Source organism: Elephas maximus, chromosome 3, assembly GCF_024166365.1.
Source record: "Elephas maximus indicus isolate mEleMax1 chromosome 3, mEleMax1 primary haplotype, whole genome shotgun sequence".
Taxonomy (NCBI): domain Eukaryota; kingdom Metazoa; phylum Chordata; class Mammalia; order Proboscidea; family Elephantidae; genus Elephas; species Elephas maximus.
In genome coordinates this window covers 37,033,938-37,061,404 of record NC_064821.1, presented here as the reverse complement: position 1 = coordinate 37,061,404, position 27,467 = coordinate 37,033,938, and the positions used below count along the sequence as shown (strand labels likewise).

At 52.2% G+C, this 27,467-nt stretch overlaps 1 protein-coding gene and 1 long non-coding RNA gene across 5 annotated transcripts in view; one reads left to right on the top strand and one right to left on the bottom strand.

Moving 5' to 3' along the window:
• Positions 1-487: 487 nt before the first annotated feature.
• Positions 488-27,467, bottom strand: part of SIN3B (SIN3 transcription regulator family member B) — a 41,054-nt gene continuing 14,074 nt past the window's right edge. For 3 of the 4 annotated variants that reach the window (XM_049877328.1, XM_049877330.1, XM_049877331.1), the window contains 15 exons: positions 17,013-17,135; positions 15,451-15,540; positions 14,506-14,624; positions 13,621-13,776; positions 12,625-12,832; positions 11,038-11,154; positions 9,595-9,833; positions 8,347-8,530; positions 7,330-7,918; positions 6,468-6,637; positions 3,691-3,864; positions 3,357-3,449; positions 3,112-3,206; positions 2,063-2,267; positions 488-1,921 (listed from right to left, as the gene is read on the bottom strand). In XM_049877328.1, the coding sequence (XP_049733285.1) occupies positions 1,691-1,921; positions 2,063-2,267; positions 3,112-3,206; positions 3,357-3,449; positions 3,691-3,864; positions 6,468-6,637; positions 7,330-7,918; positions 8,347-8,530; positions 9,595-9,833; positions 11,038-11,154; positions 12,625-12,832; positions 13,621-13,776; positions 14,506-14,624; positions 15,451-15,540; positions 17,013-17,135 (2,793 nt within the window). In that variant the 3' untranslated portion in view covers positions 488-1,690. The remainder of the gene's footprint in view (positions 1,922-2,062; positions 2,268-3,111; positions 3,207-3,356; positions 3,450-3,690; positions 3,865-6,467; positions 6,638-7,329; positions 7,919-8,346; positions 8,531-9,594; positions 9,834-11,037; positions 11,155-12,624; positions 12,833-13,620; positions 13,777-14,505; positions 14,625-15,450; positions 15,541-17,012; positions 17,136-27,467) is intronic. The other variant, XM_049877329.1, reaches the window with a different exon arrangement.
• Positions 9,728-12,254, top strand: LOC126072333 (uncharacterized). The gene is made up of 3 exons (XR_007516489.1): positions 9,728-9,809; positions 11,007-11,310; positions 11,765-12,254. It is a non-coding gene; the product is annotated as an uncharacterized LOC126072333 (long non-coding RNA).

Sequence of the window (27,467 nt, the reverse complement as noted above, 5' to 3'; positions counted from 1 at the left end):
TTGAAGCCATCCACTTGTGGTATTTCTGTTATAGCAGCACCGGATGACTAAGACAAGTGTGGACGCACAGGGCTGGTGTCGGGGGTCATGCCCAGCCCGGAGAAGCTCAGGAAAACCCCACAGTGGTAAACCAGGATTCACAGACCTAACACCTGGACAGAAGGAACCCTTGTCAACCCTACTGAATGTGGGAATGTTCTAGAAAACACTCCCATGGCTCCTCATGAATGGAAGGTATGTGTGGAGGGATATGCCCTGGGGACAGTGGAGAGGCATTCGGGCAAGACCACCTTTGGGGGTAGCTGGGCTCTGCCATCCAAAGGGCCACTTCCATTCTCTGGGGCCTTGGAAAATGGGACCCCACCCCAGAGCAGTGAGGGCTGTATGGGCCCAGGTGTATGGGCCCCCCTGACAGGCCTTGGGGGCTGTGGTGCGTGCAGGCTCACTGGACTTGCTTACAGAAAATAACTGGCAGAGCCTTTTGGCTTTACATCAATATTTAATTTTTAACTTTAATGTGCAAATAAATAGAAAAGGAAATGTACATTCAAAACAGCTGCAAAGAAAGTATAAGCCCCAGGACGGAAAGTGTCCAGGAGGAGCAGATGCCCCTGGAAGCATGCAGGGTGGGGTGCCCCATGCCCGCCTGCCCTGTCCCCTCAGCTCCGTCGGAGACAGATGGACAGACCGAAGAGGAGGCCCAGCAAGGGCACAGCCAGGGGAGGGGCTGGTTCAGAATTCTGGTGATAAACTCCCTTCTTATAAAACCAGGGTGCTAACAAAGTGCCTGACCACACTCGGAAAAACAGGGCCAACGAGATCCCGGGCAGGAACACACTGGCCTTGGAACCGCCTGGGCCTTCAGTCAAAGGCATCACAAGTTCCACAGGAAACTTCTAGAAACATGTCTCCGCTTTGCGAAACCACAAATTTGGCACAGCTCTGCTGTGGGAGGTTGAGTGCTGGGGAAGCGAACTCCAGCACGATGGTGCAAGACGTTCACAAGGAGCTGGTGCCAACTCCATCGCGTGGGGTTCTTGGCACCGAGACTTGGACGTCTGCACAAGCGTGGCTGGAGCCTTTCAGGCCCACACCCTCATGGGGGAGAACAATGAGCCCATAGGAGCAGCTGGGCACCCCCTCCTCAGAGGACAAGGCCTGCAGGAGGGGGCGGCAGGATGGGCAAACAGAGTTGCCAAGAGCTTTCACTAACAAGATGCTGGAGGGCTGGGCTGCCACGGAAGCCACACCGCCAGGAAAGCATGAAAGAATAAATATGTGTGTACTCGTAAGAGTCCTTCTAGAAGATCCACTTTAAGTACACCGTGGAGCAGGGATGATGGCAGAACCCCTGGTCTGGCTTCTCTCCCATGGAGGATGGATCTTCTGGAAGTTTGGGCTGCTGGGCACAGCAGGCCAGCTGCTGGGAGTCTGTGCTGCCACCCTCCCCTACATCTTGGCTTGTGACTGGGGACTCTGGCTGCTCGAAGAGTCTGAAGACCCCGCATGGTGCCCTGCCCAGCCCTGCAGCCACTCTGGGATCTCATCCTCGCAAGGCAGTCACCCCAGCATTCCCGGGATGGGGCCCCTCCGGGTGCTTGGGAGCAGGCAGGTCGGTTTGGCATAGGCTGGGCCCCAGGTCAGGGCACATCACTGTGGAGACACCTGGGTGGTGTGTCCCAGGGGGACATCAGGGAGAGGCAGGGCGCCGGCTGTACTGCACGCGGTAGCGAGTCACGGGGAGCCCATGCACGCGCACTGTCTCACACAGCGTCTTGCACGGCACCAGGTCCTCATCCTCCTCACCCATCAGCCAGTCCTGCACCAGGCTGGCCGCCTCCACTGGCACGTGGTCCTCCAGCCAGCGCCCGTGCCATGCCTCAAAGTGCTGGTGGTGTCGCAGCAGCACCAGGGGCTGCACCTGTGGGGGTGGGGGGGGGGGGTCAAGCCAGCTGGACACCCTGACGTGGGCAGAATCCCAGGGACCTGAGTAGGAAAGGTGAACAAACGTGGGCAGGACCAGGGAAGGCTGGATCCCAGGGGTCCCCAGGGCTCAGGGTACCTGCTTGGCACGGCCGAGGGCGCCACGGCGGTACATGTAGTCCTCTGAGTTGACGATGAACATCATCTTGTGGGTGCTGAGCCGGAAGCGGCAGTCCACGCTGCAGGCACTCTCCACACCCACCAGCCGCTTCCACGTGCCCTTGGCCTCGCCACGCAGCGCCCGCACCTGTGCACACTGCCACCGTCGGAACTTCCTGAGGTTCCTGCCAAAGGAACGTGCTCTAGAGGCAGTGCTGGGCACCTGCCTGTGTGCCCGCCCAGAGAGGGCCCCTGCACAGAGGAGGCGCTGGGTGGCCCACAGGGAGTGAGACTCAGGCCCACAGGTCAGGGGTCCTTGTGGTCACAACACACTGAAAAATGCCTGACCCCAGGAGTGCGGGAGATGCAAACCAAAACCACAACCCCCAGCCCACTGGTCCAGGAAGGACCACACCAGCGCCCCTGTTGTTTGGTCCCCGAACACACCAAAAGGTCCCATTCCTCTGTGCCCCTGCTGTGGGCACACCCTCCCACCCAACTCCTGCCCCATCCACCCCCACTCCGGGGGAAATTTCGCCCAGCCTTCCTCCTTCTTAGAAACCCTGGTGGCGCAGCGGTTAAGAGCTACAACTGCTAACCAAAAGGTCAGCACCACGAGGCGCTCCTTGGAAACCATATGGGGCCGTTCTATTCTGTCCTATAGGGTCACTATGAGTCGGAACCCACTCAACGGCAATGGGTTTTTGGGTTTTTCCTCCCTCTCAGCACCCCTTTGCACTGTGACCCCAACCTTCACCTCAGGCACCACCCCCCTCTCCTCCTCATGCAAAGGGTCAGCCCCCTGGCTGTCTCCCCGCAGCACTCAGCCCCCACCAGATCTAAACACTTGCCCCCAGCGCCCACGGATCTGGGTCCCAAGTTCACCTTCTCAGCTTGGCCGCAGTGCCCTAAGACCCGGCCCTGCACCTCTGGTCTGATCGCTCCACTTCCAGTAGCTTCTCCTCTAAGCCTCTGAAGCTCCAACCCCGTCACCACCCAGGGCTCACCAGTGGGGGCGGGTCCTCTCACCTCTGCAGGAACACTGGCTTCAGCAGGAAGCCCTCGCTCGGTGAGCTGGCAGTGCCCTCCGTGCCCACATACTGCTCCACGTAGCTTGACAGGTGCTGCCAGGTCGGGGGAAGGCACTGTGACTCCCCATGTCCAGGCATGGCCCCTCACCTTGGACACCATCCCCCACCCTCTGGGACCTCCCCGTGGAACACTCACCCTGAGAATGCGGTGTGACAGGGACGTTTTGGGGGCCTCACACTGACCTGCACCTCCACGGGGTCATCCGTCTGGGCCTCCTCGGTGTCCAGGAGCTCGATGGTCATGATCACCTGCCCTTTGCGCTGGAGGAACATCACCTGGGGGCGGGGTCACAGGAACCGCCTGAAGCCCCCGGAACAGCCCAGCACGAGGGACCATGCTCCCTGGACCTCCTCATAGCCCCATGTATGGCCGGAGCCACCGTCCCAGAGACAGGGAGACCAGAGGGCTGGGCACAGGGTACACGCAGTGTCCATCCTTATCAGGCAGGTCTGACTCTGGCCCTGTGCTTGGGCCCTTCCTTGCCCTCTGACCCCTGCTCCCCCCGCCCCCGCCCACCTTGAAGCAGTTCTCATCAGCCATGCACCGTTCCGCCCTCCACTGGTAGCTGGTCTCTCGAGCGGCACGAACACATCGTGAGGACAGGTTCCCACCAGCAGCCCCTCGCTTCTTCTCATTCAGGTAGAGCTCCACCACCTTCAGACACACGTCATCACTCACCAGGTGGTGCAGCTGTGGGGGGTACGGAGGGAGGGTGAGTGCCTGCCAGGTTAGCAAGGAAGCCCAACACCCCGAAGGCAAGGGCGACAGAAGCCAGAAACAGATCACAACGGAACAGGTCTGAAGTGAGAATGAACATCAGGAACCCAATTGAGCTGCACAGGGTAACCTCAGCACTGTGTGCAACCTGACCCAAGACCCCACCTGACACGTGACCCAACCCAACCTGACCCAACCCCAACTGTCCAACTGCAATCATCTAACCCAACCCCACCCAACTCAACCTCAACTCAACCCCACCCAACCTGACTCCAATCTCAAGTATAGACCCAACACAACCCCAACCAATCCAACCCAACCCCAAACCAACCCCACCTAACCTGACCCCAACCCCAACCATTCAACCCAAGCCAACTGGACCCAACCCTAACCCAACCCCACTCAACCCCATCTCAACCTGACCCCAATTTCAACCTACCCCAACCAATCCAACCGAACCCCAACATTCCATGCCAACTCCACCCAATCCCATCCCAACCCCAAACCAAGCCAACCCCACCCTGACCTTACCCCAACCCTTATATGACCCCACAACAAAGCGTGTCTGCGCATGTGGGAAGCATGGAAACCAACCAGAGATGATGTGCCAGACTGGGAACAGTAACCCTCAAGTTGTGCCATTACGAGTGCTTATTTTCCCTTCCTGTTCAGCTACAAGTGCGCTTTAATCCCACCTTTACGTTTTGGTTTATGAAGAAGTGAGCATGGAGGCATCAGAGCTGCATCAGGCCGAGCTGTGGGCCTTGGACAAGTTAATACAAACTCGGGGACTCAGCACTCCCCACACAATGGCACCCACACACACGGCCTGACCCTCTCGGGGCCATCCCAGAGCTGTGGCCTTTCTAGCAACATGCACCAGACTCAATGCCCAGCCTAGGGGTCCAGCTTGAGCCTGAAGTGCCAGAACACAAGCCGTGCCTCTGACGTATTCTTGCAACCAGAAGACACAGACCCCCAATGTAAACTTGAAAGAGGCAGACGCGCCAGCAGAAGAAGAGGCTGCGATGGGCCCTTCGTAGTGGGGGGTGCCCAGGGCTCAACCTCGTGAATTGTTGGGCATGTGCTGCACAGGCTGCACTGCGACCCCCCCCATTCCTCGCGACCTACCCAGCTGACAGGCCCCAGCATACCCCTGCCATGAGGGTCTACACCGGAGAGACAGCATCCCCAAGGCCAGCCCCACGGGTCCCGAGCCACACCCCAGGCACAGCACCCGAGATGCACAGGCCCACAGCTCTCCAGACACTTCCTGTCTCTCTGTGACCAAAATCACCTTGGGGACACTCAGCTGCGCTAAATCTATGACACCCCCAGGAGAAAAGGGTTAAGAGTCTTTTACACGTTGTCAGGTACCCTTATGATGGCTTGTTAACGGGGACTCAAACAGATACCTCATACCAACGTTCACAGCAGCATTATGCACAAGAGCCAAAAGGTGAGGACAACCCAAGTGTCCACCCACAGATGATGGGTAAACACAGTGTGGTCCACCCACACAATGCAATGTTACTCAACCATGAAAAGAATGAAGCACTGATACTACAACGTGGATGAACACTGAAGACGTTATGCTGAGCAAACGAAGCCAGAAAAACAGACTGTATTATACAATTCCGCTGCTGGGAAACATCTAGAAAAGTCAAGTGCATAGAGACCAAAGGTTACCAAGGCTGGGTATGAGGGAGTGGGAGCTGGGGAGTCATTGCTTGAGGGGCACTGAGTTTCTATTTGGGGTAATGGAAACTTTTGGAAATGGCCAGCGGTGACGGTTGCACGACATGCGATTAACATCACTGAATTGTACGTGAAAAATAAGTTAAAATGGCAAACGTTTCGTTATAATTTACACAAACAAACAAAAAAAAAGAATGAAGCGCTGATACAGGCTACAACATGGATAAACCTCAAAAACACCACGCTGAGTGAAAGGAGTCAGACCAAACGGCCACATGGTGTCTGATTCCATTCGCACGAAAAGTCCAGAAGAGGCAATCTACAGAAACAGGGAGTGGATGAGTGGCTGCCTGGGGCTGGGGCAGGGGGATGTGAGTGACTGCTAATGGCTCTCATTTTGAGGAGTGACAAAAATGTTCTCAAGCATAACAACTATTGTGAGGATGGCACAGGACTGGGCAGTGTTTCGTTCTGTGGTACACACGGTTGCTGTGGGTCGGAACTGACTCAATGGCACCTAACAAACAACAAGAATGCTCTGGAATTAGAAGTGGTGGTTGCATGTCTTGCTAAGTGGACTAAATGCTGTTAAACTGCCTACTTTAGAATGGTTAATTTTATGTTATTTGGGAAAAAAAAACCCGCTGCTGTCAAGTCAATTCCCACTCACAGTAACCCTAGAGAACAGAGTAGAACTGCCCCACAGGGTTTCCAAGGAGCGGCTGGTGGATCCGAACTGCCGACCTTTTGGTTAACAGCCTGAGACCTAACCACTGTGCCAGCAGGGCCCCATATTGTTTGAGTTTTACCTCAGTTAGGAAAAGACAAAGCTATAGAGAGAAGGGTGGGGAGCTGGTGGACCCGGCTACACCACTCACCTGCCGCGCGATGTTCTGTACCAGTTTGTCCATGGTGAAACCAATGTAGGCATGGATGGTGAACATCTCACGCAAGGTGTCTTCATACTGTGTGGGGTCAATGTTCCCCTCCAGCAGGCTGCGGACCATGTCCAGGAAGGCTGGGTAGTACTCCTCCAGCTCCACCTCACCTGGGGGAGGAGAGCCGCTGCCCTTCATTCTTGCCGGGCCCCCAGGGGAGCCCGGACCGCCAAAACAGGCCATATCCTGCAGGCCTGCTCTGAGCAACTGGGCCTGAGATGGCCCACCAAGCCCGCGGTCCTTGCAGCCAGCCTGCCCAGACGAACTAGAATCTCTAAATCTCCATGAGCAGCAGCAGCCTGGCCCACCCTGCTCCCTCCACCACGGCTTGGCCACGCCACACAGGCCTTGGGTGGCAGTGGTGACATGATCAACCCTGGGACATAAATACCCAGCCCACATCTGCCCAGGTGGAAACGGCGACGCGTCCAACGCCTGGGACACAAATGCCCAGGGCTGCGCTCAGCCGGGGGGAGGCAGCGGACATGGACACGGCCTGCACTCGGCCCACAGTAGTCCTGAGGCCAGGTCCCTGGTCTGACCCTGCACCGCAGCTGGAAGGCTGGGGGCTGGGGGTGGGGGGGGGGGATGCACGCGCCTCTCTGAAATACCTCTGCAACCTCCTGGGCATCTATAATGACTTCAGGAGGAAAAGCTAGAAAAACCTGAGGCAGAACAGTCCTGATGTAAGCCCTGAAGCTAATGAGGGTGCCCCGGCAACCCGCAGGCCACATCCTGCCCAGGTCCATTGATCTGGCTGGCTGTCCATCTGTTGTCCCCTGGCCCCGGTCCCCTGGCTTACTGGGCTGCTTCAGCCGCAGCTCCATGGCGGGGTCGCCGCCCCGCTCACGCCGGCCCTCGCACAGCAGCTGCTCACGCTCCTTCTCAGCCCGGTACTCTAGCAGCTGCTTCTGCGCCTGGCGGTAGAGCTTGAGCAGCCGCGCACACAGCGTTTGATGCAGGCGCAGGAAGAAGTACCAGTTGTTGTTGGCAAAGAAAAGACTGTAGACATCGTCCAGGGGTGTGGGCTGTGGCCCAGCTGCCAGACCGTCCCCAGGGGGCCCCTTCTGCTCTGGGGGGCCGCTGGGAACCCCCGGCCGCTTATGCTCACTGGGCTCTGTGCCTGGGCCCCGGGCACCCTCGCGGTCCTCATCAGCAGACTCCTCAGAGGCGCCAGGGTCCAGCGGCTGCGAGAAGAAGAGGCTGGGCACGAACTGGTGCAGCAGCTGCTGGATGGTGGCCTGGTCCTCCTTCTGGATGGCTGGCTGTCGCGCCACATAGTAGCTGACCAGGGCTGCCGCGTCCTCCAGGATCTGCCGGTCCTCGTAGACGAAGATGAGGTGGGGCTCACTGGCGGGGGCGCTACGGCCCTCTGAGTGCTGCTCCTGGTGCTGGGGGGCAGGGAGATGGGAGTGTGAAGCAGGCAGGAAGCCAGCGACTGGGAGGACCCCTGAACACAGAACTGCCACAGGCCTGATGTCACCCCATGACAGCCACCCACACAGACCTCTGCTCAGAGAGAGAGGAACAGAGAGACAAACAGTGACAGAGCCAGAGAGCAACAGACAAAGGCAGACAGAGGTAGAGAGCAAGAAACAGAGTGACAGACAGAGAGTGAAAAAGAGACAGAGAAATGAAGACAGAAAGAGAGGGAACTAGCAGGAGAGCACGTGCCGCTCACTGACTGTGGGGAGAGTCACCATGGTCCTCCTGGATGCTGGCCCCATCCTGGGGACCACACCCCTGCCCCTGTGTCCCCAGTCCTGCAGGAGTGATGTGACCTGCCCACGCCCAGGCGGCTTAGGCAGCAGAGGCCCACCTCGTCGTAGACGCTCTCGATCTCGTTGAGCAGACTCTTGGAGCGCAGGGCTTTGGTGTCGTTCTGCTTGAAGTTGACGGCCTGGTGGTCAAGCGACTTGAGGTAGGCCTTCTCGTACTGCTCCCGCCACACCTTGTTGAAGCCACGCTGTGCCTCCCGCCACTCTTCCTCCTTAGCTTTCAGCCTGTGGGAGGCGGGGTGGGTAGCTTGGTGGGGGCCACACCTGTCCTCCTGCACACCCTCAGCCTCGACAGCGCCCGTCCAACAGGACCACTGTAGTAGTCGATGGTTTCTTTGATATCGTCCCCCCCGAGACCCTCCCTGTCCCAGCCCAGCGCTGAACACTCCATGACCAGGTGCTAACAGGCCCCTTGCGGGACTGAAAACCCCTCGAGGGAAGGCGTCATGTCTGCCTCGTGAAAGCTGACCCTTAACCGACACCTGCTCCCCAGCAAGGATAGGGCCCTGGGTGTATGATTAAATAAAAGCAAGCTATGGAGTGGAGAGAAAAACTGTGGCTGCCCAGCCAGTGCAGCATCACCCACCCGTTAGAAAACTAAGCTGTGAAGCCGCGAAAAGACATACAGGCACCCTAAATGCATGCTGCTGAATGAAAGAGGTCAGTCTGAAAAACCTACACACCCTAGGATTCCAACTACAGGATGTCCTAGAAATGGCAGAACTACGGAGACACCGAAAAGATCAATGGTTGCCAAGTGTTCAGGGCGAGTGAGAAGGGATGGATAGGTGGAGCCAAAGAGGTTTTCAAGGCAGTGAAACTATCCTGTATGACGCTGTAACGGCGGACACGTGACATTATGTAAATTTGTCAAAACCTGCAGGGCTGAAAAACTCCAAGAAACCCTAATGTAAACTATGAACTTGAGTTAATAATAACGTGTCAAGATTGGATCATCAATTGTAACAAATGTACCACAGGAACTCAGGATGTTAGTAATACAGGAAACTGTGTGGAGGGGGAAGAAGGGGACATATGGGAACCCTCTGTACTTTCTGCACAATTTTTCCATAAACCTGAAACTGCTCTAAAAAACAAAGTCTACTAGAAAAAATGCAAGCACACTGTGGTACGGAACAATTCCTGTCACACTGGAGAATATCTGCCCATGTTTATGCGTGATCATGCATACAGGGAAGGTTCTAGAAGGGCACAGACAACTGTTAAAGGGTTTCCTCCCCAAGAAGTGGGCTTGGGAGGTGAGGGGCCAGGGCCTGCAGGCAGGCTACCTCTTGAGGACGACAGGCACGGCGGTGGCGGGGTTCTTCTTGAGACTCTCAATGATCTCGGGGGCCTTGTCACCATAGATGCGGTAGATGGCACGCCGCTGGATGACTTCGGAGGCTCCACCCAGGCAGTCGTCCAGACGGAACTTGTCCTGGTCCTCAGGGGCCATGCGCGACAGCTTCTTCTGCACACTCTCCAGCACGCGGATCGTGGCCAGGTTGGTCTCCAGGACAACGTCCAGCTGGTGGTGGGAAGGTGGGGAGGGTAAACCATGCAGGAGTTTGAGGCCCTGGGGCAGGATGTGGGGCAGGGTGGAACCCCACAGCTTTGAGGGGGGTCACCTCATGGGCCCACAGGGGTACCCAGAGTGGGCACAGGGATGGGTTCTACAGTTGGGAGGGCAGACCCTGGCTGTGGCACCATGCTGGGGCATGGGCAGAGGTACACCGGGACTCTCAGGACCCCAGACAGTGCCATGAACGCTGTTAATCGCCAGGGAGGTGCCCAGCACAGCAAGGCACCATCAGAGGAGGATGGTCCTCGGCCTGACTCTCCTCTGGATCCAAAGCACTGGGGGAGTGGGTATAAAAGGGAAGCAGCAGGAATCCTCATGGAGCTGGACCTGCTCAGTGTCCTGACTGTGGCGGCGAGCGTGAACCTCCCCACGCAATAAACCTGCACAAAACCCCCCCCACACGCACGCTCACACATACATACTCGCATACACACTGTCACATGAACCAATGTATTCACACACATGCACACACACCCCTACTCACACACACCACAATCACTCTCATACGCATTCATACATACTCTTACATAACTCACGTATTTACACTCACAGCAGACCACACATACACACCCTCATCGACACACATGTGCACACACACACACTCACACAAATGAGTACAAGTAAAATTGGGGAAACCTAAATCACATCAGTGGACCATAGCACAGTTAGGATCCTGGCTGTTTTACTTTGCACTAGAGTTTTACCAGACATTCCCACGGGGGAAACTGGGTAAGGGGTGCTGGTATCTCTCTGGGCTATTTTTTACAGCTGTGGGGGAATCTAGAATGAGCTCAGTAAATATTTCAATTACAAAATGATGCCGACAGATGAAGGAAATGAACCAGCACACCACTGTGGCCAGCCCAGGGGCCAGCCAGGACCAGCAAAAGTGAGCTACTCTCAGGAAGTGCCCCCGCGGGAAGGTGTCCAAACCCCATTTTTTCAGGAGGAGACTGGGGATGCCCGGGGCTTCTGGAGGGTGGCAGGGAGATACTCAGTGGGGAGGATGAGGAGGAAACAGGCAGTGGATGCGCACACCCTCACGTGGACACACGCACCCAGGAGGGGTCCCAGACTGACTGCTGCCCCCTGCAGCCCCTTTCCCGTCCTTCCCTACAGCCCCTCAGCTGCCTCCCTCCAGCAGCCGCACCTCGAAGCGCTCGTCCTCGCAGCGGTGCAGCTGTTCCTCATAGGGCGTCTTCTTGGAGCTGACGAAGGTCGAGTCCTCGGACCAGGAGGGGAAGGAGACCCAGGTGTCGTTCAGCACCTGAGCAGGAGAGACGCATGAGCAGCCCGCGGACCCCAACTGCCAGCACCGTTTACTGTCTTTTCCAGTGTAGAAGACACTAAGACAAGCCAAGGCCATCCTGATTTTCCGGGGACCCACTTTCTCATACTTTAGTTTTAACATTCCTGTGGCCAAGTGAGCACATTTTAGTATTTTGGCAGACTTTCTCTGTCAAGGGCCAGATAATGAATATTTTAGGCTTTGGGGCCTGACAGGCTCTGTCTCAACTATTCAACTCTGCCCTTATAGCTGGAAAGTAGCCGTGGGCAACAGATAAACGGCTGTGGCTGTGTGCCAATAAAGCTTTATTTACAAAGGCACGCAGCCATGAGGATTTGGGCCTTGGGCTATGGTCTGCGAACCCCTGGAGCACATCCTGAACACAGCAGGCAGTCCTGAATTTTGCAAATGCAGTCAAAGAGTTGTCAGCAAATCCGCCAACTCCTGGTGACCCCATGCACAAAAGAACAAAACACTGCCCGGTCCTATGTCACCCCCATGACTGGGTGTGGATAGGACCACTGATCCATAAGGTTTCCTATGGCTGACTTTTGGAAGTTGACAGCCGGGCCTTTCTTCCTACTCTTAGCCTGGAAGCTCTGCTGAAACCTGTTCTGCATCACAGCAACACACAAGCCTCTACTGACAGGTGATGGCTGCACATGAAGTGCGCTGGCCAGGAATCCAACCAGGTCTCCCACGTAGAAGGTGAGAGTTCCGCCACCAAACCACCGCTGCCCCCACACTCTGTCTGTAGTTAGATGCTGGCGAGTCAATTTAGGCTCACGGTGACCCCGCGTGTTACAGAGTGGAACTGCTCCACAGTTTCCTAGGCTGTGATCTTTTCTTTCTCCTGTAGAGCCACTGGGTGGGTTCAAACCACCAACCTTTCGGTTAGCAGCTAAGCACATAACCAATGAGCCGCCAATGCTCCCTCCTGGTCCATCTAGTAATCCTGAAAACCTGTCACAGGTGAAGCTAAGCAGGCACACACCGTGGGCAGTGAGCGCTGGACAGAGCGGAGCACTGGCAGGAAAAAACCTCACTCTAAAACGCCGTGTGCTCTGAGCTCACCAAGACTACTGGCAGCGAGCAAGCTGCCATCCCTGCCCAGGTGGTCTGCTGCCCACATTCCACCGCTGCCCAGAAGCTAGTAGGCTGGGTACCTGGCATGCAGTCTCTTGTCCCAGACACGGGGCAATGGACGTAGGGGTCTTTTTCCTTGTGGGGGATGCAATATACAAGCCAACTTTAGTCCCAAGGGGCACCTGGGCCTGTGACTGGTGTGAATGGACCATGGCAGAAGCGCACCCCTTCCCAGGGAGCACTCCTTCCTTGTAGATGGCCGTCCCACCCACCCTTCCAGCACTTCCCCTTTAGAAATGGCCATACCCCCCTCCGCCCTGGGAGCACTTCCCCTTGCAGATGGCTCTCCCCCGGAAGCACTACCTCCTTGCATATGGCTGTCCTCCCGCTGCACTTGGGCTGCTGGTAGGTCTTGGGCAGTGCCCGGTAACTGGACCCAATGCGCTTGCAGGATGCATAGTCAATCTCTCGGCTGATCCCATCCCCAGACCGGTCGCTCAGGGGCGGGGCAAAGGACAACTCCTTCACTCCCAGGAAGGACTTGAATTGGGCAAAGAGTTCTGGAAACTTCCTTCAAAGACAATGATCAGCAGTAAGTCAGCACCTCAGGGCCTCCAAGACCGAGACTTCAGAATGGCTTCTGGGTCACTAGTGGTCAGAATTCAGTGTCAGGGAGCAAGGCAGGTGAGCTGCCCCACCTCCATGTACCCAGTCAGACCCCTTTCTGTGCGCCCATGCTTGTTACTCATGCTCGTTACTTGAAGGGAGGCCTTGAAATGTGCCACAAGGGTGAGCTAACCCAGCAGAAACCAAGGGCCTGGGGTCAGCCAGTGACCATCCTAAACTGGAAGGGGCCAGGTGTGAGGCCAGGGATTTGCAAACTGTGGCCCAGGGGCCAAATCTAGCCTTTCTGTAAATAAAGTTTTATCGACACAAAGCCACACCCATCTATGTACATATCACCTACACTGCACATGACGGGGCAGAGTTGAGTGGCTCCAACAGAGACCATGTGGCCCCCCAAACTTAGTGTACTTACTATCTGGCCCCTTGCCGACCCCTGCTCTAGAGTCTCCCTGGCCTCATGAAGGAGCCTCCATCCTGGAAACCCCCTGCAGACAAGCTCTCATGAATCAAAAGCCTAACTACCATGAATGCCCACAAGGAAACCTTAATGCATTTGACCCCGGGACAACCTGGATTTACAGTTAAATAACACCAAGCCCTTCGAAGAGGCTGCAGTGCCTCTGACAGTCACGCAGTTGTCCTGCTGCGACCCAGCAAGGTGCCTCCCTCAACCACTCCATCCCTCTGTGATACGGCCACCCTGTGCCCCACCTTGGAGGACCCTGCACTCACTCTGTACACAAAAGGGACGAAAGCCACAACAACTTGAGTAGAGGACGTCTGCGAGGCACTTGAGCCAACGTGCCCTGTTCCAGCACGATGTCAGCTGGTGGCAGTCCTCTGGCCACCACACTCAGCTGCCCATGGGGTGAGCACACCAGGCCAAAGCTTGCAAATGCAGGAGAGGCCCATGGAGGCGACCACTGCTAAACCATCATCTCAGAAGAGCCTGAAGGGGCCCCTCATGACTGGACCCTGTCCCAACCCCTTCCCTCAATCCTCTCACTTTCCATCTGCTCAGTGCCTCCCAGGGAATGTTCCTTCCCTCTTCTTTAGGTGTCCCTGGGTGGTACAAACGGTTTAGTGCCTGGCTGTTAACTGAAGTTGGAGGCTTGAGTTCACCCAGAGGTGCCTCGGAAGACAAGCCTGGCTATTCTGCTTCCGAAAGGTCAGTCCTGAAAACCCTATGGAGTGCAGTTCTACTCTTTGTCTGCTATGGGGAAAATTCTCGTGGCGTCTCTCGCCCCCGTTTGCTAGCTTGTCTGTGTCTATGCTGCTCCTTCTAACCTCAGAACTGAGTGGGTTTAGGACACACCACCCCACCTTGCTATGACCTCGCTAACGTTAACGAAAACTTTCTATCCCCGAATATGGTCACACCCTCAGATACAGAGGTTAGGATTCCAATATATATTTTGTGGGACACAATTTCATCTGTAACACTATCGTATCATTTCTTACAACTGACTGCGTGTGAATCTACAAAGATCTTGATACTAACTTCGACTAAAAAGCAAAGCCAACAACAGCCAACCTCCTCAAAAACAGATCTCCAACCCCAAGAGGAAGGGGGTGGGCTCACGATGGTGGGCTGCATGGGCTCAGAGGGTCGCTCACCCCAGGAACGGGCTGACCAGCTGCAGGAGCTCAGAGCCAGACACAAGCTCCTGGTTGAAGAGCGCGATGCAGCGGAGGAAGTTCTCATAGACCTCCTGGCTCTTCAGCACCCGGCGCACCTGTGGGGAGAGCGCATCAGGGGGTCCTGCTCTGCCTGGCCCCCACGTGACTCAACTGTCACTTGGCATGCGTGGCCCCACCACCCATCTGCTATCAGAGGGTCCTGCCCTGCCCAGCCTCCATGAGGTTCAGATGTCACCTAGCTTAAGGGTCCCACCACCCGCCCACCATCAGAAGGTCTTGCCCTGCCCAGCCTCAATGCAGATCAGCTGTCACCCTGTGCGTGTGTCCCACTGCCAGCCCACTTGCCATCAGAGGGTACTGTTCTGCCTGGCCCCCACATGACTTGGACATCACCCAGGGTCCCCACCACCCACCCATCGTCAATGTGACCAGCCATAACCTGCAGGCTAATGCTGTGTGTGGGGTGGTCTGTAAGGTGTGCACACCAGCCATCTCCCTGCCCCTGCACAGCTTGGGTGTCATCCAGTGTGCACATCCCTACCAGCTGCCTGAGCTCTATGTGACTAGCTGTGGTCTGTGGGCAACTACCGCGTGTCGTCTGTCCTGCCCGCTCACCCTGGGCACCATGCCCACTTAAGAAGGGGGCAACGTTGAAGCTTTGCATGCTGCAAGGGCAGATGTGTTCCCAACCCTGCCCCGGTTCATGCTGCCCTTCCCACCTGCTCTGCTGTCTCTGTCCACCGCGCACCCCACTCTCCCTAGCCTCCCCCCAGAGCTCCCACCCTCGCACTGCACGTGTACCTCCCGTAGGGCTGTGTGGCCAGTCTGAGCTGGGCCTTGGTGGGCGCAGCCCCAGGGAGCAAGAGCTCAGCGGGCCAATCAAACCACCCCCAAGACGAGTGCAAGAGCAGCGCCCCTCACCTTGTCAAAGAAGGAGAACTCCTGTAGGGTCCCGTACTTGCCCACGGCGGCGATGGACAGGTCCTTGGTCCCGCGGAGCTTCATCTTCTTCTGCAGAGAGAATCTAGATGTTAATCTCTCCTTCCCTGGGTGCCCTCCATCCACTTCTGGTCCAGTAACAAGGACAGCAAGCTGGGCTCTCCTGGCAGAATGAGGACCAGGTATGCGGCAGGCAGGGCCCCCAGTCCTTCCAAGACTTCCATGTACTGCAAGGTACCCCGCAACTGTGAAGATCAGGATCCCTTATGTCTGCATGGTGACCCTCACTGGGACCTCCCATGAATGCACAGTGTCCTCCAACTATGAAGGTGGGGATCCCCCAGGACTGCGTAGCGCCCCCCGCACCATGAAGGTTGGGACTACCCAGGACTGTGCAGTGACGCTCACTTTGAAGACTGGGACCCTCCACGACTGTGTGGTGCCCCCCCGCACTGTGAAGGTCAGGGACCCCCTACCCCGATGACTGCAGAGTGACCCTCACTTTGAAGATTGGAACCCACCCACAACTGTGTGGTGTCTCCCCCACTTTAAATATTGGGACCTCCCACAGCTGTGCAGTCCCCCACCACTAAGGGTGGGATTCCCCCTACCCCATGTACTACGTGGTAACCCTCACTTTGAAAACTGGGACACCCGACAACTGCGCAGTGGCCCCCCATGTGAAAGTCAGGGCCCCCCATAACTGCACGCGTCCCTCTGCTGTTGCAGGGCCCTCCCCACCATGAAGGTTGGGACTCCCCACGATGGTGCAGCGGCCCCTCACTGTGAAGGATGGGACTCTCCCCACACATACTGCACAGCAATCCTCACTTGGAAGACTGGGACCCCCACGACTGTGCAGTACCACCCACTGTGAAGTCAGGGCCCCCCACAACCACACGGTGCCCTCCCTGCCCACAGCCCCCAAGAAGGTCTGTCAGGTGCCCACATGGTACTCACCCACCCCCTCTCACATCCTCTACCCTGCATAGAAGAGGGAACAGGGGTGGGGGAGAGGCTGGTGCTACCCCTACATGCAGGCACCCCATGGCCAGCCACAGCCCAGGGCCAGGCACTCAGCCACCTGTAGCTCGGCTGGTGTCCTCTGGTCCCTACAACCTGTGCCCCCTGGTTAACAGATAAATCGCCTCAATTTTCTGTGGGTACCTTTGGGCACCAGGGTTAGCCGGGTGTGGCTGGAGCTGGGGACCCTGTGCAGTGATTGACCAGGACAACTGTACTCTGTGGCTGTGCCAGAATCCCAGGGCAAACCAGGTGGTACATCTGGCTCCTCTAGCCCCTCCTCTCTGAAGCCAATCTCATGAGAGAGGGGTAGCGAGCGACCACCATGAGACACTGACTTCCCAAGGTCATTCAGCTGGAAAATTGTGGGCCAGACCAAACCAGACTCCAGCCACACCCTGGGCTTGAGGCTCCAGGTGGGACCTTTGCACACACATGCCACAAGGGTCGCTGGGCTAGTGACCACAGGCTGGGCAGTGGGGTCTGTAGCAGGGAGCCATCCGCACATGGCTGACACCTACCTTGGCCGGCCCAGACACGGGACGGAGCAGAGAGGGCCGGGTGCGCTTCTTGCTGTGTTCTGGAATCTTCTCGGGCTCACCCTTTGGGGCACTGTTCATCCCGCATGGCCCGTTTCCTGTGAACTGAGCAAAGACACACGGTCAGCACCACAGACATGCTGGGCCTAAGCACTGGTCTTGGCACATCCAAGCTTGGGGAGTGCCAGCTCATGAGATGGTGTGGACCACAGGATGACCACGCTCCCTGAGCCCCTAGCACCACAGTGCTAGGAGGATGCAGTGCTTGGAAAAGGTTCCAACGGGCACAGAGAGAGAAGGCAGCCAGGAACCTCGGGTGGGCAAGGCCTCACCTATGACCAAAAAATCCCCAAACCCATTGCTGTCAAACAGACCCCAACTCACTGATTGAGGAAATAATATTGGAGTCATTATTCCCTGTCCTTGAGGATACAGAACGTGACCCAGCTGGAGGTGGACTCACAAGGGCACATCAACTGGGCCCTGAGGTATTAAAAAAAAAAAAACCCAAACCCACTGCTGGTGAGTTGATTCTGACTCATGGGGATCCTACAGAACTGCCCCATAGCGTTTCCAAGGAGCACCTGCTGGATTTGAACTGCCGACCTTTTCAGTTAGGAGCCTAGCAGGTGTAGCTCTTAACCACTACTGAGGTATAGAGACAATAGCTTAGATAATCTTGGAAAATATCTTTAAAGGAACCTCTCACATAAGCCAGTCAAACAGAACACAAAAGTCTTTCCACTCTTATCTTTTTCTATTAGCATTTTTTGTTGTTAGGTGCGGTTGAATCGGACCCTATGCACAACCCAACAACCTACAGCATAGTGACCTACAACATCACAGTGACCCCATGTGTGTCAGAGGAGAACTGTGCTCCACAAGGTTTTCAATGGCTGATTTTTTGGAAGTAGACTGGCAGGCCTTTCTTCTGAGGGGCCTGCTGTAGGGAAGAAATATCTCAAAGTTTGGTGAAGCAAAAAGAAACTTTTATTGGGCATACATTCAAAAAGGCAAAAGTGGGAAGCAGATAAGCACGCTGCCACAGCCATGTCTGCCTGAGTCCAAGGAATATTACAGTCATTAGTATATATTAACATTACAAATGGGCAAAACCACTGAGAGCTTTACTTTTTCACAGATTGGCTAGAAACTGTGATCCTACATTTTGAATTGCTTTTCTTAACAATCGCTGGTACAGGTTTCAGTAAGGGTCTTCATTGGTCCAACAAATTTTTTATTCACTAAATGCTAACAGAAAAAGATAAGAGTGGAAAGTCTTTCGTGTTCTGTTTGACTGGCTTATATGAAAGGTTTCCTAAAAGATATTTTCCAAGATTATCTTAGCTATTGTCTTTATATCTCAGGGCCCAGTCGATGTGTCCTTGGGAGTTCAGCTCCAGCTGGATCACATTCTCTATGCTCAAGGACAGGGAATAATGACTCCAGTATTATTTCCTAAATCAGGCCTCTGAGTGGACTGGAACCTCCAGCCACGTGTGAAAGCCCTTGGCACATGCTGCTGCAGATGCAGGAGCCAGAACATCGTGCCCTCAGGGTCAACAGAGGGGCAAGGGTGGGAGACACGGCCTTCCTGCTCAGCCTGGGCAGCCCCTGGGCCAAGTGCAGGGCCTGAGACAAGCAGGGGCGGCACAGATGAGGCTGGCAGAGAGGGTGGGGCCTCAGAGGGCATTACTTGGGGGCAAGGGGTCAAAACAGAACACATGGGATCCCGAACTTCAGGAAGGCAACAGAAGATTCCAGGCTGAGAGAGGACGGGGCGGGGTGGGCCCCAAGGGACTGGGCTCAGCACGGATGCTCATCGACAGGTGACACCCAGTGCTGCAGGGACCCCAAGGAGGGACTTGCTCACCTGGGGACGGGGTGGCCCTGTAGCCCCTGAAGCAGACGTCTGAGGGTGGGGGGTGAGAAGACTAGCCCCAGGACCTGCGCCCGCATTTTCTGCCCGTTAGCTGCTGCCCTCTTCGGGGCACTCAACATGATGCAGGCATCCGCAGGGAGAGGGGACAAGGTCTATGAGGGGGCACAGTTCCAGCCACCAAGGCACCTGCGGTGGGATGAGAGACTGTGGCTGGGCAGTGGCCTGCAGGGCTCTGCCCAGGCCTGAGAGTTTGCCCAAGGATCTGGTGCATTGGACAATACATAATGGCTCCCGGACTTCAGAACTCGGCCCTACAATGAGCGCAGTCTCTGGCTTTCCATTCAGAGATGTTTCCAGGGGAGACCCCCATCGGGGGTGCCTTGGTAGTACACAGGGAAGGGCCCCTCATGGGATGACACTGTGGGGCACTGGCCTGGATGGGCTGGAAGAGGCTTGAGGCAAGGCCAAAGGGGAAAAGGGTTTAGGAAGGGAGAAAACCCAAGGATTGTGTCCCCCCAAAACATGCGCTGTAAATCCTAACCCTTATACCTATGGTTATAATCCCACCTTGGAAATGGGTTTTGTTATGTTAACAAGACAGTATTAGTATAGGGTGTACCATGAGTCAATCTCTTTTGAGATAGAAAAGTAGATCAAGCAAGAAAAAAGAAGGAAAGATGGGAAAGAGAGATGCCAACCCACATGAAAATCGCTCAGGAGCTGCAGTTCAAAGGGACAAGGACCTTCCTCCAGAGCCAATAGAGAAAGAAAGCCTTCCCCTAGAGCTGACACCCCAAATTCAGACTTCTAGCCTCCTGAACTGTGAGAATAAATTCAAAGCCACCCACCTGTGGTATTTCAGTTACAGCGGCACTAAAAAACTAAGGCAGACACGTACCTGAAGTCTACTCTATCTGACCAAGAGTTCTAATGACCCCCCACACCCAGATCCTCTGTTGTGGCCTCTCCTCCACCTCCCCGCAGCCCACACCCCCCACCAACCACATGGTCACTCAGACACAGGACCTGGGAAAGGCCATGGCTCAGTGGCTCTGAAGGAAGTTGGGGAAGTTCTTGTGTGCCCACACCCAAGACACCAGGACAAAGAGGAAGAAGGAAAAGAGGAAACAGAGCACTCAGCAAACAGGAACAGAAGGAAACGAGGTTGATAAAGGGCGCTGGTGGCATAGTGATTAAGAATTTGGCTGCTAATCAAAAGGTTGGCACTTAGTATCTCTATTTGCAGATGACATGATCTTATACACAGAAAGCCCTAAGGAACCCTCAAGAAAACTACTGAAACTAATAGAAGAGTTCAGCAGAGTATCAGGATACAAGATAAACATATAAAAAATCAGTTGGCTTCCTCTATACCAACAAAAAGAGCATCAAAGAGGAAATCACCAAACCAATACCATTTACAGTAGCCCCCCAAAAGATAAAATACTTAGGAATAAATCTTATGAGAAATGTTAAAAGCCTATACAAAGAAAACTACAAGACACTACTGCAAGAGACCAAAAGAGACCTACGTAAGTGGAAAAACTTACCTTGCTCATGGATAGGAAGGCTCATCATTGTGAAAATATCTATTCTACCAAAAGTGATCTATAGATACAATGCAATTCCGATCCAAATTCCAATGACATTTTTTAATGAGATGGAGAAACAAATCACCATATGAAAGAGAAAGAGGCCCCGGATAAGTAAAGTATTACTGAAAAAGAAAAACGAAGTGGGTGGTCTCACTCTACCTGATTTTAGAATCTATTATACTGCCAAAGTAGTCAAAACAGGCTGGTACTGGTACAACACAGATATATAAAGCAAAGGAACAGAATTGAGAATCCAGACATAAATCCATCCACAAATTGGCCGCTGATATTTGACAAAGGCGCAAAGTCAGTTAAATGGGGAAAAGACAGTCCTTTTAACAAACAGTGCTGGCATAACTGGATATCCATCTGCAAAAAACTGAACCAAGACCCATACCTCACGCCATGCACAAAAACGAGCTCAAAATGGATCAAAGACCTAAATATAAAATCTAAAATGATAAAGACTATGGAATCAAAAATAGGGATAATGCTAGGAGCTGTAATATATGGCATAAGCAGTATACAAAACATTACTAACAATGCAGAAGAGAAACTAGATGGCTGGGAGCTCCTAAAAATCAAACACCTATACTCATCCAAAGACTTTCACCAAAAGAGTAAAAAGATTACCTACAGACTGGGAAAAAGCTTTTAGCTGTAACATTTCCGATCAGCACCTGATCTCTAAAATCTATATGATACTGCAAAACTCAACTACAAAAAGATAAGATAACCCAATTAAAAAATGGGCAAAAGATATGAACAGGCACTTCACTAAAGAAGGCATTCAGGTAGGTAACACACACGGGGGAATGCTCACGATCATTAGCCATTAGAGAAATGCAAATCAAAACTACAATGAGATTCCATCTCACTCTAACGAGGCTGGCGTTAATGCAAAAAACACAAACTAATAAATGTTGGAGAGGTTGTGGAGAGACTGGAACACTCACACACTGCTGGTGGGAATGTAAAATGGTACGACCACTTTGGAAATTGATTTGGTGCTTCCTTAAAAAGCTAGAAATAGAACTACCATACGATTCAGCAATTCCACCCCTCGGAATATATCCTAGAGAAATAAGAGCCTTCACACCAACAGATGTATGCACGCCCATGTTCACTGCAGCGCTGTTTACAATAGCAAAAAGATGGAAGCAACCAAGGTGCCCATCAACAGATGAATGGATAAATAATGGTATATTCATGCAATGGAATACTACGCCATCGATAAAGAACAGTGAGGAATCTGTGAAACATTTCATAACATGGAGGAATCTGGAAGGCATTATGCAATATCAGTTGCAAAATGACAAATATAGTGTGAGACCACTATTATAAGAACTCAAGAAAGTTTAAACAGAGAAGAATATATTCTTTGATGGTTATGAAAAAGGGGAGGGAGTGAAGAAGGGAGAGGAGTATTCACCAATTAGATAGTAGATAAGAACTACTTTAGGTGAAGGGAAAGACAACACACAATACAGGAGAGGTGAGCACAACTGGACTAAACCAAAAGCAAAGAGGTTTCCTGAATAAACCAAATGCTTCGAAGGCCAGTGTAACAGGGGTGGTGGTTTGGGGACCATGGTCTCAGGGGAGACCTAAGTCAATTGGCATAATAAAATATATTAAGAAAACGTTCTGCATCCCACTTTGGAGAGTGGTGTCTGGGGTCTTAAACCCTAGCAAGCGGCCATCTAAGATGCATCAATTGGTCTCAATCCACCTGGAGCAAAGAATAAAGAACATCAAAGACCCAAGGTAATTATGGGCCCAAGAGACACAAAGGGTCACATAAGTCAGAGACTACATCAGCCTGAGACCAGAAGAACTAGATGGTGCCCAGCTATAACTGATCACTACCCTGACAGGGAACACAACAGAGAACCCCTGAGGGAGCAGGAGAGCAGTGGGATACAGACCCCAAATTCTCGTAAAAAGACCAAACTTAATGGTCTGACTGAGAGTAGAAGGACCCCAGTGGTCATGGTCCCCAGACCTTCAATCAGTCCAAGACAGGAACCATTCCCAAAGCCAGCCTTCAGACAGGGATTGGACTGGACAATAGGATAGAAAAAGACGCTGGTGAAGAATGAGCTTCTTGGATCAAGTAGACACATGAGACTATGTCAGCATCTCCTATCTGGAGGGGAGATGAGAGGGCAGAGGGAGTCAGATGCTGATGGAATGGACATGAAAAGAGAGAGTGGAGGGAAGGAGTGTGCTGTCTCATTAGGGGGAGAACAATTCGGAGTACTTAGCAAGGTGTATATAAATTTTTGTATGAGAGGCTGACTTGATTTGTAAACTTTCACTTAAAGCACAATTAAAAAAAAAAAAGGTCAGCAGTTAGAATCCACCAGCCCCTCCTTGGAAGCCCTATGGGGGCGGTTCTACTCTGTCTTACTGGGTTGCTATGAGTCGGAATTGGCTTGCTGGCAATGGGTTTTTTTTTTTTTTATGGAATTGGCAAAGAAAATGAAGTTGTCAAAGATTTCATTCTGTTTGGCTCAATAATCAACACCCGTGGAAGCAGCAGTCAAGAAACCAAATGATGCATTACACTGGGAAAACCTGTTGCAAAAAAAGTCTTACAGTGGTTAAAAAGCAAAGATTTTACTTTGACAACTAAGGTGAACGTGACCCCAAATCACGGTTAATTGCCTCATACACACGTGAAAGCTGACAATGAAAAAGGAAGACAGGAGAATTGACACATTCAAATTGTGGTGTTGGCCAAGAGTAATGAATACACCATGAACTGCCAGAAGAATGAACATATCAGTTCTGGAGGAAGTATAGCCCGAATGTTCTGTCGAAGAGGCTGTGGCAAGATTTTGACTCCCTTACTCTGGACACATGTCATCAGGAAAGACCCATCAGTAGAAAAGGACATCATGCTTGGTAAAGCAAAGGGTCAATGAAAACGAGAGAAACCCTCCATGAGATGGAATGACACATGGGGACAACGATGGACTCAAATATACCAACAATCATAAGGACAGCGCAGGACCAGGAAATATTTTGTTCTGTCATACACACATTCACAATGCGACAGCGACTAGCAACAATGGAAAACCCACAGCTCACTTCAAACTCATCACAGCTGTCAGCAAGACTGAGCACTTTCCCCCTGATATCAGGAGCAAGATGAGGGACTCTGCTCTCACCAGTGCTATCCAACATCATTCTGAAAATTCTAGTCAGCAATTAGGGAAGAAAAAGATATAGAACACATCCGAATTGGAAAGGAAGCAGTAAAGCTATCTCTATCTGCAGCTAACATGACCTTATATTTACAAAGTCCTAAAGAATCTACCAAAAAACTATTAGAGCTGATAAAAAAATTCATTAAAGTGGCAGAGTACAAGGTCAACACACAAGTATCACTTGGGTTTCTATACAGCTGCGATGAATGACCCGAAACGGAAATTAATAGTTTCTTTTACAATAGCATCAGAAAGAATAAAATACTCCAGAATAAATTTAACCAAGAATTGTGCATTGAAAACTTCAAAACATTGCTGAAAGAAATTAAAGACCTAAATAAATGGAAAAACACCCCACAGTCATGGATCAAAGATTGAAAGCGATTCACAGATTCAATGCAATCCCTGTTAAAACCCCAACAACCTGTTTTGCCGACATGGAAAAGCCGATCCCAAAACTTATTCGGATGGAGTTTCAAGAGACCCCAGTTAGCCAAAACAATCTTGAAAGAGAAGAACAAAGTAAGACTCACATTTCACAATTTAAAAACTTACTAGAAAGCTACAGTAACCAAACAGTATGGTACTGCCGTAAGGAAAGGCATATAGATTAACGTAAGACAATCGAGAAACAAACTCCTATATCTATGGTCAACTGATTTTCAACAAGGGGGCCAAGTCCATTCAATGAGGAAAGAACAGTCTCTTCAACAAATGGTGCTGGGACAACTGGACAGCCACACGCAAAAGAATGAGGGTGGGCCCCTACCTCACACCATATATGAAAATTAACTCAAAATGGATCCAGCACCTAAACATCAGAGTTAAAACTATAAAACTCTTAGAAGAAAGCATGGAAATAAATCTTCAGGACACTGGATTAGGTAATGGATTCTTAGATATGACATTAGATATGACATCAAAGTATGGGCAACAAAAAAAAAATAGGTAAATTGTATTTCATCAAAATAAAAACCTTTTGTGTATCAAAGGACATTATCACAAAAATGAAGAGACAACCTACGGAATGGGAGAGAGCATCTGCAAATCATGTATCTGATTGTTGTTATGTCCCGGTGAGCGGATTCTGACTCACAGTGAACCTACAAGGCAGGGTCTAGAACTGCCCCATACAGTTTCCTAGGCTGTAATCTTTATGGGAGAGGATCTCCATGTCTTTCCTCCTGCAGAGCTACTGGATGTGTTCAAACCACCAACCTTTTGGTTACCAGCCAAACGCTAAACTGTTATGACACCAGGGCTCCTTGATAAGGGTGTAGTACCTATATATATGAAGAACTCTTACAACTTAATGACAAAAAAGACAAACAACCCAATTAAAAAATGGGTAAAGGGCTTGAGAAGACATTTCTCCAAAGAAGATATGGCCAGTGTGGTGTGATGTTGTGTGGCCTTTCTCACCATGGTCTTGTAACTCCCACCCAAGTGGCTTGGTAGGACTGTACAAACAGGGTAATCATGGCCCACCAAGGTGATTGGTCAGTTTTGCCTTAAAATAGAGCCAATTCCAGAGCAGAGAAAGGATCCTACTACTAATAAGGAATAACAGCCAGGAGTGGACAGTGCATCCTTTGGACTCAGGATCCCTGTGCTGAGAAGCTCCTGGGACCATGAGACCACGATATAGAGCTAGCTGTAACCCTGAAGATGGTGAGAAGCAGTAGCAGGAGAGATGACCAGGAGACCAAGCAGTGTGCTTCCTGGCCCGTGCAGCATGAAAGCTGAGTGCCTGGAGGGCCTCTGGGGGCTTATTAGCAGCGGCTAAAAGAGCTTTCTAACACTTGCCTGAGCAGGGCAGAGGCCTAGGGCCAGGAGAGGCGTGCCTGTGACCACAGCTAAAAAGAGCCTTTCCTAATGGAAGAACTGTATCCTGAATGTTCCTGAGCCTGGACTGTAACCTGTTACTTCCCCAGTAAACCCCATAATCCTGAGTGTTGTCTGTGAGTTCTGTGTGGCCCTTGCAATGAATTACCAAACTCAGTAGAGAAGTAGAGAGTGCCGTGGGAGAGACGGTTGGTATTAGAACTAGTTAAGATGGCAAAGAGAGGAGGCATGTCCGACCTCTGCCTCATAGGAATCAGCCTTGGGCTGCTGATCTTGATTCTCCTTTCCCCTTGTAGAGAGAAGGTCAGACACTGCCCTCACTCTGTTTTTACAGCCAGAAAGCACATGAAAGTATGTTCAACATCATTAGGGAAACGCCAATCAAAACCACAATGAGATAACACTTGATACCTACTGAGATGGCTATAATAACAAAAACTATGGAAAAAAACAAGTGTTGATGGGGTTGCGGAGAAACTGGAACCCTCATCCACTGCCGGTGGGAATGTAAAATGGCACAGTCACTGTGGAAAGTAATTTGGCAGCTGCTAAAAAAGTTGGACAGAGAAAACCCCCAACCAAACTCACTGCTGTCAAGTGGATCCTGACTCATAGTGGCCCTACAGGACAGAGGAGAACTCTCCCACAGGGTTTCCAAAGAGCACCTGGTAGATTCGAACTACTGACCTTTTGGTTAGCAGATGAACTCTTAACCACTGTGCCACCAGGGCTCCATCCAAAAAACCAAACCAAACCCACTGCTGTCGAGTCAATTCCAACTGACAGCGACTCAAGAGGACAGAATAGAACTGCCCCACAGAATTTCTAAGGAGTGCCTGGTGGATTCGAACTCGACCCGGCAATTCTACTCCTAGGTATATTCCCAAAAGAAATGAAAGACTCAAACAGATACTTGTACACCAATTTTAATAGCAGCATTATTCATAACAGCCAAAAATAGAAACGGCCCAAGCATCTATTAACAGATGAATCAACAAAATGTGGTACAGACCTGCAATGAAGTATTAACTCAAAACCAAACCCATTGCCATCGAGTCAATTCCAACTCATAGCAAACCTACAGAACAGAGTAGAACTGCCTCGTAGGGTTTCCAAGAAGCGGCTGGTGGACTTGAACTGTTGACCTTTTGGTAGTAGCCAAGTTCTTAACCACTGTGCTACTGGGACTCCAATGGAATATTACTCAGCCATAAAAAACAATGAAGCACTGACACACGCTACGAAATGGATGAACCTCAAAAACATACTAAGTGCAAGAAGCCAGACACAAAAAGCCACATAGTGTACGGCTCCATTTATATGAAATGTCCAGAAGAGGCAAATCCACAGAGACAAAAGTAGATCAGTGGTTGCCAGGGCTGGAAGGAGGGGGATGGGAAGTAAGTGCTCATGGGTATGGGGTCTTCTTTGGGGGTGATGAGAACATTCTGGAACCAGATGGTGGTTATGCAACATTGTGAATTCATAGAATACCACTGAATTGTTCATTTCAAAATAACTAATTTGATGTTACATGAATTTGAACTCAATTTTTTTAAAAGCCTATGTGCAAAAGAAAGGAAAACCAGTAAGAGGAGAGGAAAAGGCAACCCCCGGCAAAGGCAAGGGAGGGAGAGCAGAAGAGGAAGGACTGAGGGGCAATGCCCCCAGACATGGCCCTTGTCACCCCCACCTACCAGTCATGCCCCACTTTAGCCCACCTCTGCCCACCCCTCCAGACCCATCTTGCTGGAGCCCTAGATAAGGCCCCACCCAGCAGAGGGGCCTTATCTTCCTATACCTTCCCACAGGGTTGTGGTCACAAGCCACTGTAGGTTAGTGGCCCTAGGAGGCAGTGCCAGAGCCGGAATGGCTCAGTCCCACCATCTCCACGGGAAGA